The sequence below is a fragment of the Ictalurus furcatus genome, chromosome 10 (assembly GCF_023375685.1).
Source record: "Ictalurus furcatus strain D&B chromosome 10, Billie_1.0, whole genome shotgun sequence".
NCBI lineage: Eukaryota > Metazoa > Chordata > Actinopteri > Siluriformes > Ictaluridae > Ictalurus > Ictalurus furcatus.
The window spans coordinates 13,596,225-13,609,142 of NC_071264.1; the positions used below are offsets into that span (position 1 = coordinate 13,596,225).

Consider the following 12,918-nt stretch of genomic DNA (forward strand, 5'->3'; position numbering starts at 1 on the left):
TGAATACTCTTGTCAGTGCAGCCAGTCGATGGACTTTTGTTTTCTCCCCCTCCCTCCTCTTCCTTCCTTCCTTTTCCTCACCCAAGAACGAATCGATGTTGCTCACTTCCCCCCGACGTAATTACATGCTCGAGCCTCCAATTTGCTGTGTTATAATTCCTGAAGAGCAGAACAGAACGCCACATTGTTATCTGAAGCAATCTGGACATCGCCATGAAAAGGGATATTAGCCAAGCTGTGCATGCTGAGAAATTTGAATATGGAAGGCTTCAGCTTCTTTCTCTGCGCTGTCCACAGCCTGTCGCTCTGTGTGTTTAAAGAGCATTAGCACACTGGCAGGCAGCTAGCTTCAGTCAGATTAACTCATTCAGCAAGTCTCATTCAGAGCTGAGGCCTGGGCCAGGAGATGACTACAATAGGTCCTGATTACTGTCACATTGCCACACTGACGGAATTGATAGAACAAGAGAAAAGAGGAAACTTTCTCGTCTTAGCCATAATGTAAACTTATTAAATGCATCAGTGTGTCAGTGTACTACACAACATCATGGCCTGCAGATTCCTCTTCACCAAGTGTCTGCTTCTTACATCATTAATCCTCATTTTTAGTTAGTGTGTGTAAAGACTCTATTCATCTTACTCTTTTAAATATGGACGATCAAATTCTGAATTTGAAAAATATTTAAGTTGAAAGTTTATAGACTGTTTCTTCTTGTCTTTCCGTTCTTCCCATATTTCTTATATTTTTGCCTCTCTCATATTGTCCCTCTTTATTTTTTTCCCTTTTTTTCTCTCTTTCTCTCTCTGGCTCTTCTACTACTGTCCTCTCTTCTTTCTTTCTTTCTTTCTTTCTTTCAGCCACATGTTCTTTTTCTTTCTATCAGCGTATCTAAAAACCTTTCCTCCTTTCTATAATTTTTCTTTCTTTTTTCTTTTTCCAACTTGTATTCTTGTATTTGTTTTATTTTCCTTCTCTCACATTCGCTCTCTTTCTTTCTCTATTTTTCTCTCTTACTCTCTATTTTCTGTTGAATTTCTTTCAGTCACATTATTAAGTTTTCTTTAGCCTTCTCTTTCGTTCTCTTTTTCCTGTATCGCTTTCCCTCATTTTGTCCCTCTTTCTTTATGTCAGCTTATTGCTGACTCTCTTCCTTTCTTTCCTGCTTTCTTGACTTTTTTGCTCTCTCAAATTCTCTCTCTCTCTCTCTCTCTCTCTCTCTCTCTCTCTCTCTTGCGCTCTCCTATTTCTTTCTTTCTCTACTGCTTTTAATCTTTTGTTTAGATATGTAAAAGCTCAATCCATCTTGCTCTTTCAGAAACGGATGATCCTCACTGGTCACATTGATGGAATTAAGGAAATGACAGGCGAAGTTTAATAGATAGTGTGAGTGAAGCATACTGTCAGTGTACCTCTGATAGGGGCATTGTGGGAAAATAATTGGCTTTTTGCTCATGCAGAGACTCAATGCAGACAGAGCATTTAGCATATGGAGTAAGATGAGTGGGCATGCTTCCTGATTAATTCTGTTGTTTTACAATAATGTATTAAACTTATAATAGGACATAAGAGGAGTTTTTCATTTGGTCACACAGACTGTTACATGTTTTTTAGAGTTAGGGTTAGGCTTATAGACAGAACTCATTATGGAAATATTTGCTTAATAGTTGCAGTAATATTGGTAATGGCAATGCTATAAATTCTCTGCTATAAACTGTACCACTGATGATGAGGAAATGATGGATATCTGACGAGCTACAAGATGCTTCAGTTGCTGTTCTTGGCAGGAAATGAAAAAGAAAGATTCACACTCCATTACTGTTTAAGTCGGAAACTTGAATCCAATCCATTTCTTTAGCTGTGAACTCCAGGAATATGTATGTCAGTCCCTGCATTATAAAGAGCGAGAACTACAGCCACTGAATGTTTCTCTGGTTTTTGACAGCTGCTTCACTGGTAAGATGGACACTTCTCTTTCCCTAAACATAGGTTGACACATTTTTCACTCTTTTTCCGCTCCACTTTCTCCTCCACCCTAGCGAGCATTAGCCATCCATCACTCTCTGGTATAGCCCACTTCCTTCTTCTAACCTCTCTTCTCTTTCTCTTCATCTACAGCTGATGCAGCAGCAGGCGGCCCTCATGGCTGCAAGTCACGGTGGCTACCTGACACCCAGCGTGGCGTTCCCAGCCACCCAGATCCACCAGATGGGGGCACTGAACATCAACAGCCTCCCTCCCACCCCCATGACCCCGGTGTCGGGTGAGTTTCATCAGCATCTGGGTGAGCAACTGCACTTCATTTCCTCTCTTACGGGGACAGGGTGAAGGCGGGGACTCGCACTGAGCAGGTCTGCATGTCACCACTGGGAGCTGAGAGACAGAGGTTCACGTTTTATTTTCCCTGCTGTGAGCACACACATGATCCAACTCATTCAGCTCATCAGCTCCTGTAATTATCCAAGCTTTAATGAGATGAGTGTGGTGTGTGTGGAAGCAGGAAAAACACACAGCCATGCACAGTTCTCCACTTCTCCGTCTCCAGAGGCAGAGCATGCAGGGGTTAATGTTAATCTACATCTCAAATACACTCACTGATTCCACTGGAGCAAAGCCAGTGTTATTATTCCTCCTCCTCCTTCTTCTTCTTCTTCTTCTTTTTCTTTTTCTTCTTCTTCCTCTTCTTTTTCGTCTTCTTCTTTTTCTTCTTCTTCTTCTTCTTCTTCTTAATATTATTATTAATAGTAGTAGTAGTATCTTCAAGAACTCCTTTTCTTTTCTCTTTATCTCTTTCCTTCCTTTTGTCTCTTTCTTTCTATTATCTTGCACAGTTTGTTTACATTTTATTTAATTTTACTTTTTCTTTCTTCTTTCTTTCTTTCTTTCTTCAGTCATATTCTCTCTTTCCTTTTCAGTTTCTTTAACTATCATGTTCTCTCACTTTTTCTTTCTCTTCTCTTAATCCTGTTTCCCTCCTTTTGTCTCATCCTTTCTATATTTTTTCCATCTCTTTCCTCCTTTCTTTTGTTCATTCTGTATTTTCCTTTGTATCACTTTCTTCCTGTATTTATTACATTTTCTCATACTCCCTCTTTCTCTGTCTTTCTTTATTTTTCACTTTATCTCCCCCCTCTTCCCCCAAATCTTTCATTCTTTCTTTTTTCTCAATTTCTCCCTCACTCTTTTCTTTTCAATTTCCTTTAATGTCATGATTTTGTCCATCTTTCTGTCTATCAGCTGACCTCACATTGTTTTTTTATTCCCTCCTTTCTTCACCTACTTCTTCCTGCATTCTTCATCTTTCTTTCTTCTTTTTTTCTGCTTGTCTTGTAGTGTACCTTAATGTCTTTATTTATTCCATCCCTTTGTCTCTTTGAGCTCCTAACATGCAAATCTAGATTAAACTTTAATTAGAAATAAAAGTAAATTAGTGAGTAGATATAGAAACGGCTGACGCTCTTGACTTTGAAGTGAAGGATTGAAGATCAGTATGCAGCGCTGTGAGTTCTGTGCATCACCCTCATCATACGATGGAAAAGCGGGAGATCTGATGGGAACTTTAATGCCCACCTTGTCACATTTGCTGATGCTGCAACATTTCCTTTCGGTTCTCTGTACACACACACACGCACACACACACGCACACACACACACACACACACACACACACACACACACACACACACAGCAGATATTAAGCCACTAGTGCAGAACGCATCTGCATTAAGACTTCACAAACATTGTGAAAAGGGTTCATATCAGCAGCTTAAATGTTTCTGTAGTATATTGATGAGCCAAGTATACATGTGCCAAGTATTTAAAAGAGCTTCATCCGTCTGAGGTTTTGACTCCGTTGTGACAAGCCGCTATTCAGAAAGGGGCAAGCTACCCAATTAAATGTAACACGTGAGATTGTTAGGCAAGTCTTCTCTTGAAGGCTGAGTGCATCCGTGCATGACGTTACATGCAGATCTTCTCATTCTGGTCTTAAAATTACACACTAGACAGACACTATAATTTGTCAGACATATTGTCAAGGCACAGGCATCATCATAGAAACTGCTGACAGAAACAAACTCAGTGCAAAGCAGGGACCTTTCTAGAGCAATATACATCGCGTGTTCAAGCATGTTTACCCCGAGCAATGCATGTTGTTCTAGAAAAGTCCATGCTTTGCATTGAGTTTGTTTCTGTCAGCAGTTTCTAACCAGCTCCCCACACACCACCCTTTATCTGTCTAACAGCTAAATCATTTATTCAAGACATGTGACAATGTTAGATATAGTTTGTTTGTTCAAATCCTAAGATGAGTATGGGCTCATGTTTGATTATTTATTTATTTATTTATTTATTTATTTCACTGCAATCCAAGTCATATTAATATGCTACACAGCTGCCGGGGCAAATTGGCCCTTCTTACACTGACTTAATTGAAAGAGACCGGCGGTGCTGTGCGGTCCTGGTGTGGGCCGAAGAAGAGCTGAAATATGTGCACCATTCGACATGCTCCTGTGTGTCCTCCGCTCCACTGATTGCCTTCTATTATTGAAGCCGTTGGAGTCTGTTGCATTATTAATCCTGCGCGAGATAGCATCGAGAATATTCCAAGGACTACAATAAATAAGATTCACTCATTCATTCATTTGCATCTTGCAGGCAGCATCGCTGGTTTTATTCAACACGTCTGCCCCTCATAGTCACACACACATGCATAAGAGTGTCGGAATCAGAGTGGGAGAACAGAAAACAGTGGATCATAACAAATGCACTAGTGAATGCTTCTCTAATTATTATGAGATCTTTCAGTAATTCTTGATCAAGTAAACTGGACCAAGGACATTTTGCTGCAGCTTTTTCAGAATGTGAGATGCATCTTGTATCTTGAGGTTTTTTTTGTTTTTTGCTGAAAAATACTTGAATTGCTGAAATTGCAATTGCACAAAATTGTTATGCACTGTCTTTCGCAGTGATGTTTGTTGGTAAATGAGATCTTTTAGCTGTACTCATGTTCGACGCATATGAATCGAAGAGGGCTTTGACTGAATCCGTGTTCTGATGATGTTATATGTCATTCTTGGCCCAAATCTGAGAACAATCTTCAGTAATTTTGAAGCATTGCCAGCTCCTTTTGAATATTGTGGCGTTTTTTGTTAATTTCTGCAAAAAATAAAATAAAAAATCGCAAAATCGCATAATCCTGGAGGGACTGGCAGTGCGTAATGTTGCATCAGATTCAAACACGGGTTACTGTGTCTGTGCATTGATTCATATGTTTTGACAGCTTGCCCACACAGGACATATGGAGGTTTTTACTTACATGCATGCAAGCAGTTTGATATGAAGAATGACCACATTCACAACCATGAGTCAATGCTTGTTTGTCATGCAATGGTGGAGATGGATGCAAGTGTAGGCAATTTTTTTAAAATAACAGAATAACCTTCTGGCTTGTCCATGTGATCTTTAGGAAACTGCAGAGGGACAGCAATGCTCTTTTTGGAGAGCGGTGGCTTTCTCCTTCCAACCCTGCCATGCACACCATTGTTGTTCAGTGTTCTCCTGATGGACTCATGAACATTAGCCAACATGGGAGAGGCCTTTAGTTGCTTAGAAGTTGCCATGGGTTCCTTTGTGACCCCGTGGACTATTACAAGTCTTGCTTTTGGAGTGATCTTTGTTGGTCATTCCTAGGGAGGGTAACAATGGTCTTAAATTTCCTCCAACTGTACATAATCTATCTGACTGTGGATTGGTGGAGTCCAAACTGTTTAGAGATGTTTTTGTAACCTTTTCCAGCCTGATGAACATCAACAACTCTTTTTCTGAGGTGCTCAGAAATCTATGTTGTTTGTGCCATGATACACTTCCACAAACATGTGTAGTGAAGATTAGACTTTGATAGATCCCTGTTCTTTAAATAAATCACTCACACCTGTTTGTCATCCCATTGACTGAAAACCTGAGTCTAATTCCACCTTCAAATGAAACTGATAATCCTAGAGGTTCATGTACTTTTCCACTCACAGATGTGTAATATTAATAGACGTCCACATTACAATTTCCAGTTTAAGTTGGTACTATAGAAACTATAATTATAATGAAAAAGTTTATAGTCTGAACTACTGTTGGAACAGTTCTGTTATGAAAAAAACAAAACAATCAGTATTGGGAATGAACAGTGCTGTGGTATCAAAGTGTTTAATTATGTCATAGTTTAGTGTATATCATGACTGTATATCACACTAGATATTCTCAAAGAAATACACAGTTATTAATGACTGTAGCACAGATTGTGGCTATTTCACCCGTTTCCTTACATACACACATACAAGCATACACGCATACACATGAGTACCAGACCATTGCATCGGATTAAAGGTGAAGGGGGCTTCTGGAAAACAAAAGCACGGCTGCTCCGTCAACAGATGTAAAGCACTTAAACTTGATGGTGCATACACTCTCAGCCAGATGGTACCCTCTATTAGAGTACGTATCTGTACCAAGATGCATGGTGATGAGCATTATACGTTAAAGGAAAAATTAAAGGAAAAAACAACATAAAGTGTATTAATATGCTGCTGGGCCACTATAAGTAGCCAGAGCAGCTTCATTGAACCTTTTACACATTTCTAGAACTGCCCTGTCAGTTGTTCTGATAACTGTTCCCTCTGATAACAGTTGTTTTCTCAGTTGGTGCTTGCATGATGGTGGTGGACAGCACTGTCTAACACATCACTCCAAAATCTCTCTGTTTACTTGTGTTCATATGGTGAATGTGAAGGGCGTAGCATATGATTTACATCATTTTCATCCTCATCAAACCATTCAGTGAGCCTGTGGCTGGGGGCAGAGTCATCCTGGAAGAGACTACTCCCCTCAGAAAAGAAATATTTCATCATAGGATCATAGTAGGAACTTTGTATTTATTTGCTCTGACTCTTCCATTTATCCCTATATCCAAACTAGCATACTTGCATGTCGCTTGTGCCATTTGTCATTTGTCTCTTGTGGGCGTGCACTGTCCAGTGTTATTTATTTATTTATTTATTTATTTATTTTAGCTTTAGTGGTAGTAGCTATACTGTATACAATATAGCTTCTAAAGCTAACTAGTTAAAAACAAATTAAACAATGCGCTTGTTTAATTTACATGTTACTTGTAACAATGGTACACAGAAGGGTTTGGTCCAAGTACGGCATTTATTAAAAGACGTGAAGCACAAAACATAATCAATAACACAGTGCACGTAAAAAACACAGAAGGCAAGCAATCTGGCAAACAAATCAGAAGGAGCAGGATTAAATCACAAAGATAATAAATATGGTCCAAATCCCAAATCCCAAAAAACCCAAACATGAAACAAACGGCTCAGAAATGCTGATTTCACAAAGTACTCGTGAAAAATGGGGACTGACCTCTGGTAGTGTGGAGTGAAATTGTCAAGTGAGCCAGTGAAACAAGCTAACTGCACTAGCTATATACACCCACCAAAGATCTCTGTTACTTCCTTCCGTTTTATTTTTCTTTGTAATGTCTCTAAATATAAATTTAATGAGGTTGTATATTATAGGATGAAATGAAACCGCAGTTCTAATGTTTTCTTCCTTTTTTGCAGCTAATTGCAGATAGAAAATAAAATTGTGAGTGAGGAATTAAGGAAAAATCACATGCTCCATAGGATTGGTCTGAGGAATCCTTTGGATTTACCGTCATGGATTTTTCATGCTTGTATTGTACATAGAAAATGATGGTCACCTGTAGACAGCGTAGCGTGTGACTAGGTAATCGTTTGTCATGGACGACGAGGAGGAGACGTTGGCTTACGTTTGCAGAAAAGAGCTTTATTACGAAACAGGCAGATTAACTCAAAACGTGAGAAAAGAGTGGTCTGAACAGGCAAAAGGTCAGGCGAACGACAAACAGGATAAACTAGGCTAAGACTGGAAACAGGTGACGAGGACAAGAATAAGATCAAAACCATGAACCGCTAAACGAAGACGACAACGGTTTGTTATGTCGTGATACTGACAATACTTCGCCCCGAACCTAGACACACGAGGGGTATAAATACCAAACGAAATCAAAGGGGAACACATAAACACCTGAGACACAGTAATACTTTTTTCCCCCCTGAAAAAAGCAAACTAAGGGATTACTCTTCATTTTTAAATAATTGAATTAGTTACTAATGATGCACTTGTGTTACATACTGTATAGACTTTCAACAATTCTGTATAAAACAACATTGAATTCAAAATCTAAATTTATCATCTAAAGACATATCTTTTGTAATTAAAAAAAAAAGATAGCCTCTTTAAATTCGTTAGCTGTAGGTTAGCACACGTGTGTGTCCGAGTTTGCGCCAGCTGGCTGTGAAGTTGCTCAAGTTCAAGCAGGTCAGCAGAAACAAGTGGCTGTTTTGCATAATGAAAATATTCCCATTCTTTCTTTCGTTTTAATTTTATTGTTGTTGTTGTTGTTGTTTTTTTTTTTTTTACACATGTAGACAAGAACATTATGGTAATATGTAAGTTATATCCTGGAGAAAAAAAAAACCCACTAAGTAGTGCCTATTCTATCATTAATAAGCCAATTTATATAATTTGTTTACATGTTTGTTCTTGAAAATGGTACAGTAAAGTTATGCTTAATAGGCTAAACTATTCCATGTTTTGCTCAAATGGAAAGAATGAAAAGAAAAGTTTCATTTCTGTTGTCCATGTTGTGAAGGTTGATACAGATTTTCAGAAGTAAATCGTAATGAGTAATACATTTAGTTTTCAGACAGAGTCATTAATCAGTAATTTAAATACAACATTGACAGTGTAATAAGTAATTAGTAATTAATGACTTTTTTGGAGTGACTTACCCAACACTTCCTGTAGATTTGTTGCTTGCTAGGGTAAGTGTGTGAGTGAATGTGAAAGCAAGTGAAAGGAGGTTTAGAGGCCTGATTGTTAGTGTCAGCATTAAACGAAGTGTAAAATGGTGTGAACACACTGGTTCTGTTCTTCATCTCTTTCTAAACATCAGTGTGTCTGTAGTTTCCTCTGAGGGTGAACTCTCTGTCCTGAAGCCTGTACAGATGGAGCAGAAATGCTCTGTGCATGAACATATTCATGACGTTGTGTTTACAGCAAGAATTTGAGGTAATGAGGTGTCTGACAGACTATTCATGAGCCGGAGCAGAGGCTCGGATCATTTCTGTTGATCATCTGCTCAGTGACATTTACCTTGCGATTTATTTATTTATTTATTTACTTATTTCCAAATTGGTAAAATGATAGGGTGTGAAAATGTGTTGAGGACATTTGAGACATGTTATATTCACTGGAGCGGGGGGGGCACAAGTAAATCGAGGCTAGAGGACTAATAGTTAATAAATATGTAAAGACTAAATAAAAAGTGAAAACAATAATATGAATCTTTTTGGGACATATGGAGAGTAACTCCTCTACTACATTCACTCCGCTGACAGCGAGAAGACTTCAATAATGCAAACACAATTACACGTCCTTAACAGAAGGTTAAGGAATATTTGTGGAATAATTACACGGTACATTACCAGCCTGTCGCTGACAGATTTTTTTTTTCACAAAATATTCATTTATCGAATTATTGCCATTACCCATTTTCAAACACGAGGTTCACACCTAAAGAAATTAATTTTCTAATCTACTCCTCAGGCAAATGCAGGAGCTGGATCAGTGTCTGTTTGAGGGTGAAGAAAGCACTTCGAAATATATGACTCTATTTAATATACAATTTAATATGTACACTGAACTTTCACTGAACTTGTGAAAGAGTAGCACATGTAGCTTCACATTCCATATGCAGCCACACGTGTCCAAGTGAAGGATGTTCAATGATAAATTCAATGTGTTTCAGTGATAAATGACATGACAGCTCTGATCTGGCTCACTTGCTTTTGTGATCACTCACATACTAGATGGGGAAGATTTGATTTAGTACATGTGGTGTGTTTGCTTCTTAGATGAATCGACTTGTTTCCTAAAGCTCTGAAGCTCTGTTTGCTCACACGTGCCGAGTAAATAGATGCAGCTTCTAGTCATGTCCACTCTCAGCTCTGTCACACTTTCTATACTCTCACACGCCAAACATTTCCATGCCCTTACATTAGAGCGGTGCTTCTATAAGCCTAGAGTGTGCTGCACTTGTATAAAAAAATCACACAAGCTGCAGTACAGTGATGAAGAGGCTGCATTACTGCCTGCTGCATTAGTGCACGTGTGGTCGTGTTTAGCTTGCCCGACAGATCTACCCAGACTAGCAGTCTCTCAGGGTTTGGATACATCGGCTAGACTCAACAGCTAATTCACTGGCCTGGTGTTTAGTAGGCAGAGCTGGAGCACTTGAGCTTTAAAGGGGACTCTACACCGATGTTACAATATTCCTCATAGTTTGCTCATCAAGATACAAAATTATGCAGATTGTTTTCTAGAACTCTTGAACCAAGGATACAAATGCATTGTAATGGTCACACCTCCATTATTTGATGCCTTAAATGTTTTTGTATGATTGTTCAGTGATGAGGTTGGCTCATATTGTAAAGCATATTTTTTTATTTACTTACATATTTAACCTATTTGCTGTGCAAAATGATCGAGTACAAAGATTTCAAAGAGGTCAATACTTTTCAAAATGTCCCAGAGACAAGCATAATATACACACAAAGAATTGCATCAGATTGATGCAGAGAGAGAGAGAGAGAGAGAGAGAGAGAGAGAGAGAGAGAGAGGTGGTGTAGAAATAAAACACCTCTGGGATGGAGTGGAGGAAATGGTTGGTGTAAAGTACTCTCTATATTGCCACAACTGACAATTCATAACTAACTAATTTAATAAAGACTCAATATGTCTGTAGATGATACATTGTGCTGTACATAACTAAGTACACCCACACTGGAAACTGTCACTCCAGAGGAATGTTTTGTTGGAGAACAACACCAGGAAAACACCATTACTGCCATATTAAGAGATCTCGCTAGCCAGCTTCAACTAGCTCCTAGCTCCACTACTCCTTGTGCATGTGCAAGGCTCAGACAACCAGACAAATGGAGAGATGGAGACCTGTCTAAGCACCAAGGACTCAAGTCAAGTCATGTTTATTGTTATATGTTTTCGGAAAATGGACTATATAAACCAATGAAATGTTTATATTAGAGTACCATGCTTGTACAGCTAACGTAAAGTGCCTGAGGCAATAATGTACAGCGACACCACCATGAGACAGTTGCACATATGTGGGGAAAGGGTGTTGCACAAGTTTGAGATTGCTCATAATATTAAAAGAGCAAATTATGTAATATGATATTAAACAGTCTCTCCAGGATTTCGTGATTTTGCGATCACAGAAATTAATGTAAAATCAAGCAAACTCTGCAATATTCGCAGGAGCTTGCAATTTTTCTAAATTACCACAGATTTTCCACAGAGTTGGGCTAAGACGTGTCATGTGACGTCATCACAAAGCGCATTCAGCCAAAGCCCTCTTCGATTCAAGTGCGAACAGGAATACAGCTCTCATTTACCAACAAACATAACTGCGAAAGACAAAACTTTCATGGAATTCAAGTAGTTTTCAGAAAAAAAAAAAGCACAAAAAAACCCTGCAGATTGCACCGCAAGTTTTGAAAACAGCTGCAGCAATATCAAGCATTTGTGCCTGAAACAATCACAAAAATCCTGTATGGACTGATTGAACTTACAAAGTAGGATAGGTAGTGATACTTGGATATGAGGATGACTGTGTACTTCACTGAACAGTGCAGAAAAGATGCATGAGTATTATGTATAAAGTAAAATAGTGCAAAATGTACATTCCAGTCTTGCTGCAATGGTCATTATGTCTTATATAACTGTGTAGTTGTATCTTGAACTTGTGTTTATTCTGGACCTTAATCACAAGACACAATGAAATTTTGTGTCAACACAGATGACACAAATGCTATGACAAACTATATGTACATGAAGTATGTAAATTGATATTTTAAGGGATTCAAAATGAATTTTTATTCTTTCATCATCTGTAATTTCTGTCAGATTCCAGTGATGTCTGTTTGAATGTGTTTGTTAAGTGCTTTATATTTAGGGTGAAGCTTGTGTTAGAGTTGCTATGTGTTTGCTCCAGCAGGCCTTAGCTCACCACCCGCAAACATCACATCTTCAGCCGTGCCCAGCATTGTCACTCCAATTGTCAACGGCTTCACTGGCATCCCTCACCAGCCCAACGGCCACCCAGCAGTGGAAACTGTGTATGCCAACGGCCTGCCCCCTTACTCCACCCAAAGCCCCACTGCTGCAGACACAATGCAGCAGGCCTTCACTGGGGTGCAACAGTACACAGGTATAGCTCACACTATTCACCACAGGGCATTTTCCCTCTAGTAAACTATGAGGAGAGTAATGGGCCGGGTGTCGATCATGCTCCCATAATTGTTTATAGATAAATATATTTTGCAATATCTAGCGAATATTCAGGGTATTGGGTAAAGATACATGGTAAGGTAATGCCTTTAAACTGCTGTCCATATAACCCAAGAGTGTTGGAACTGTATTCCCCTGTGCTCCCACTCAATTCAACCCCTGAATCTGGGAGATGGGTCAGCTAGGGCTTTTGGAAAATCCTTGTTATTTTCCCCCGATATTAAGGGTCGCAAAATACTGAGAACTTGTGTGTGTTCGTCAGGGTGTCAAATATAAGGCCACATAATGGGAGCAGCACAATAAAGGTTCTAATCTGGCCCAGTAAATGAATTTAGACTGGGGGTGGGGGTTAGGGAATTATGTTATACATATATAAGTTCAGTGAATACTTATATATGTATGGTAAAATCATAATTTGGAAAATGTGGTTTCTTGCACTCTAAAAAATGCTGGGTTATTTTTTCTACCCAAAT

The 12,918-nt window shown here is 38.9% G+C and overlaps 1 protein-coding gene across 2 annotated transcripts; it reads left to right on the plus strand.

Annotated features, from left to right (window-relative positions):
* The first annotated feature begins 234 nt into the window (after positions 1–234).
* On the plus strand, positions 235–12,918 carry LOC128614038 (CUGBP Elav-like family member 4). 2 transcript variants are annotated; one of them, XM_053635288.1, is made up of 2 exons: positions 235–2,282; positions 12,153–12,918. In XM_053635288.1, the coding sequence occupies exons 1-2, from the start codon at positions 2,120–2,122 to the stop codon at positions 12,404–12,406; spliced, it is 417 nt and encodes a 138-aa protein (XP_053491263.1). In that variant the 5' UTR covers positions 235–2,119; the 3' UTR covers positions 12,407–12,918. The 2 variants fall into 2 exon arrangements, with proteins under 2 accessions (XP_053491263.1, XP_053491264.1); XM_053635289.1 differs by having other exon boundaries at positions 235–2,261.

Coding starts and splice junctions, on each gene's coding strand:
- LOC128614038 (XM_053635288.1), top strand. CDS start 2,120: ATGCAGCAGCAGGCGGCCCTCATGGCTGCAAGTCACGGTGGCTACCTG. Junction 2,283..12,152: donor TGAGTTTCATCAGCATCTGG/GTGAGCAACTGC, acceptor TTGCTCCAGCAG/GCCTTAGCTCACCACCCGCA.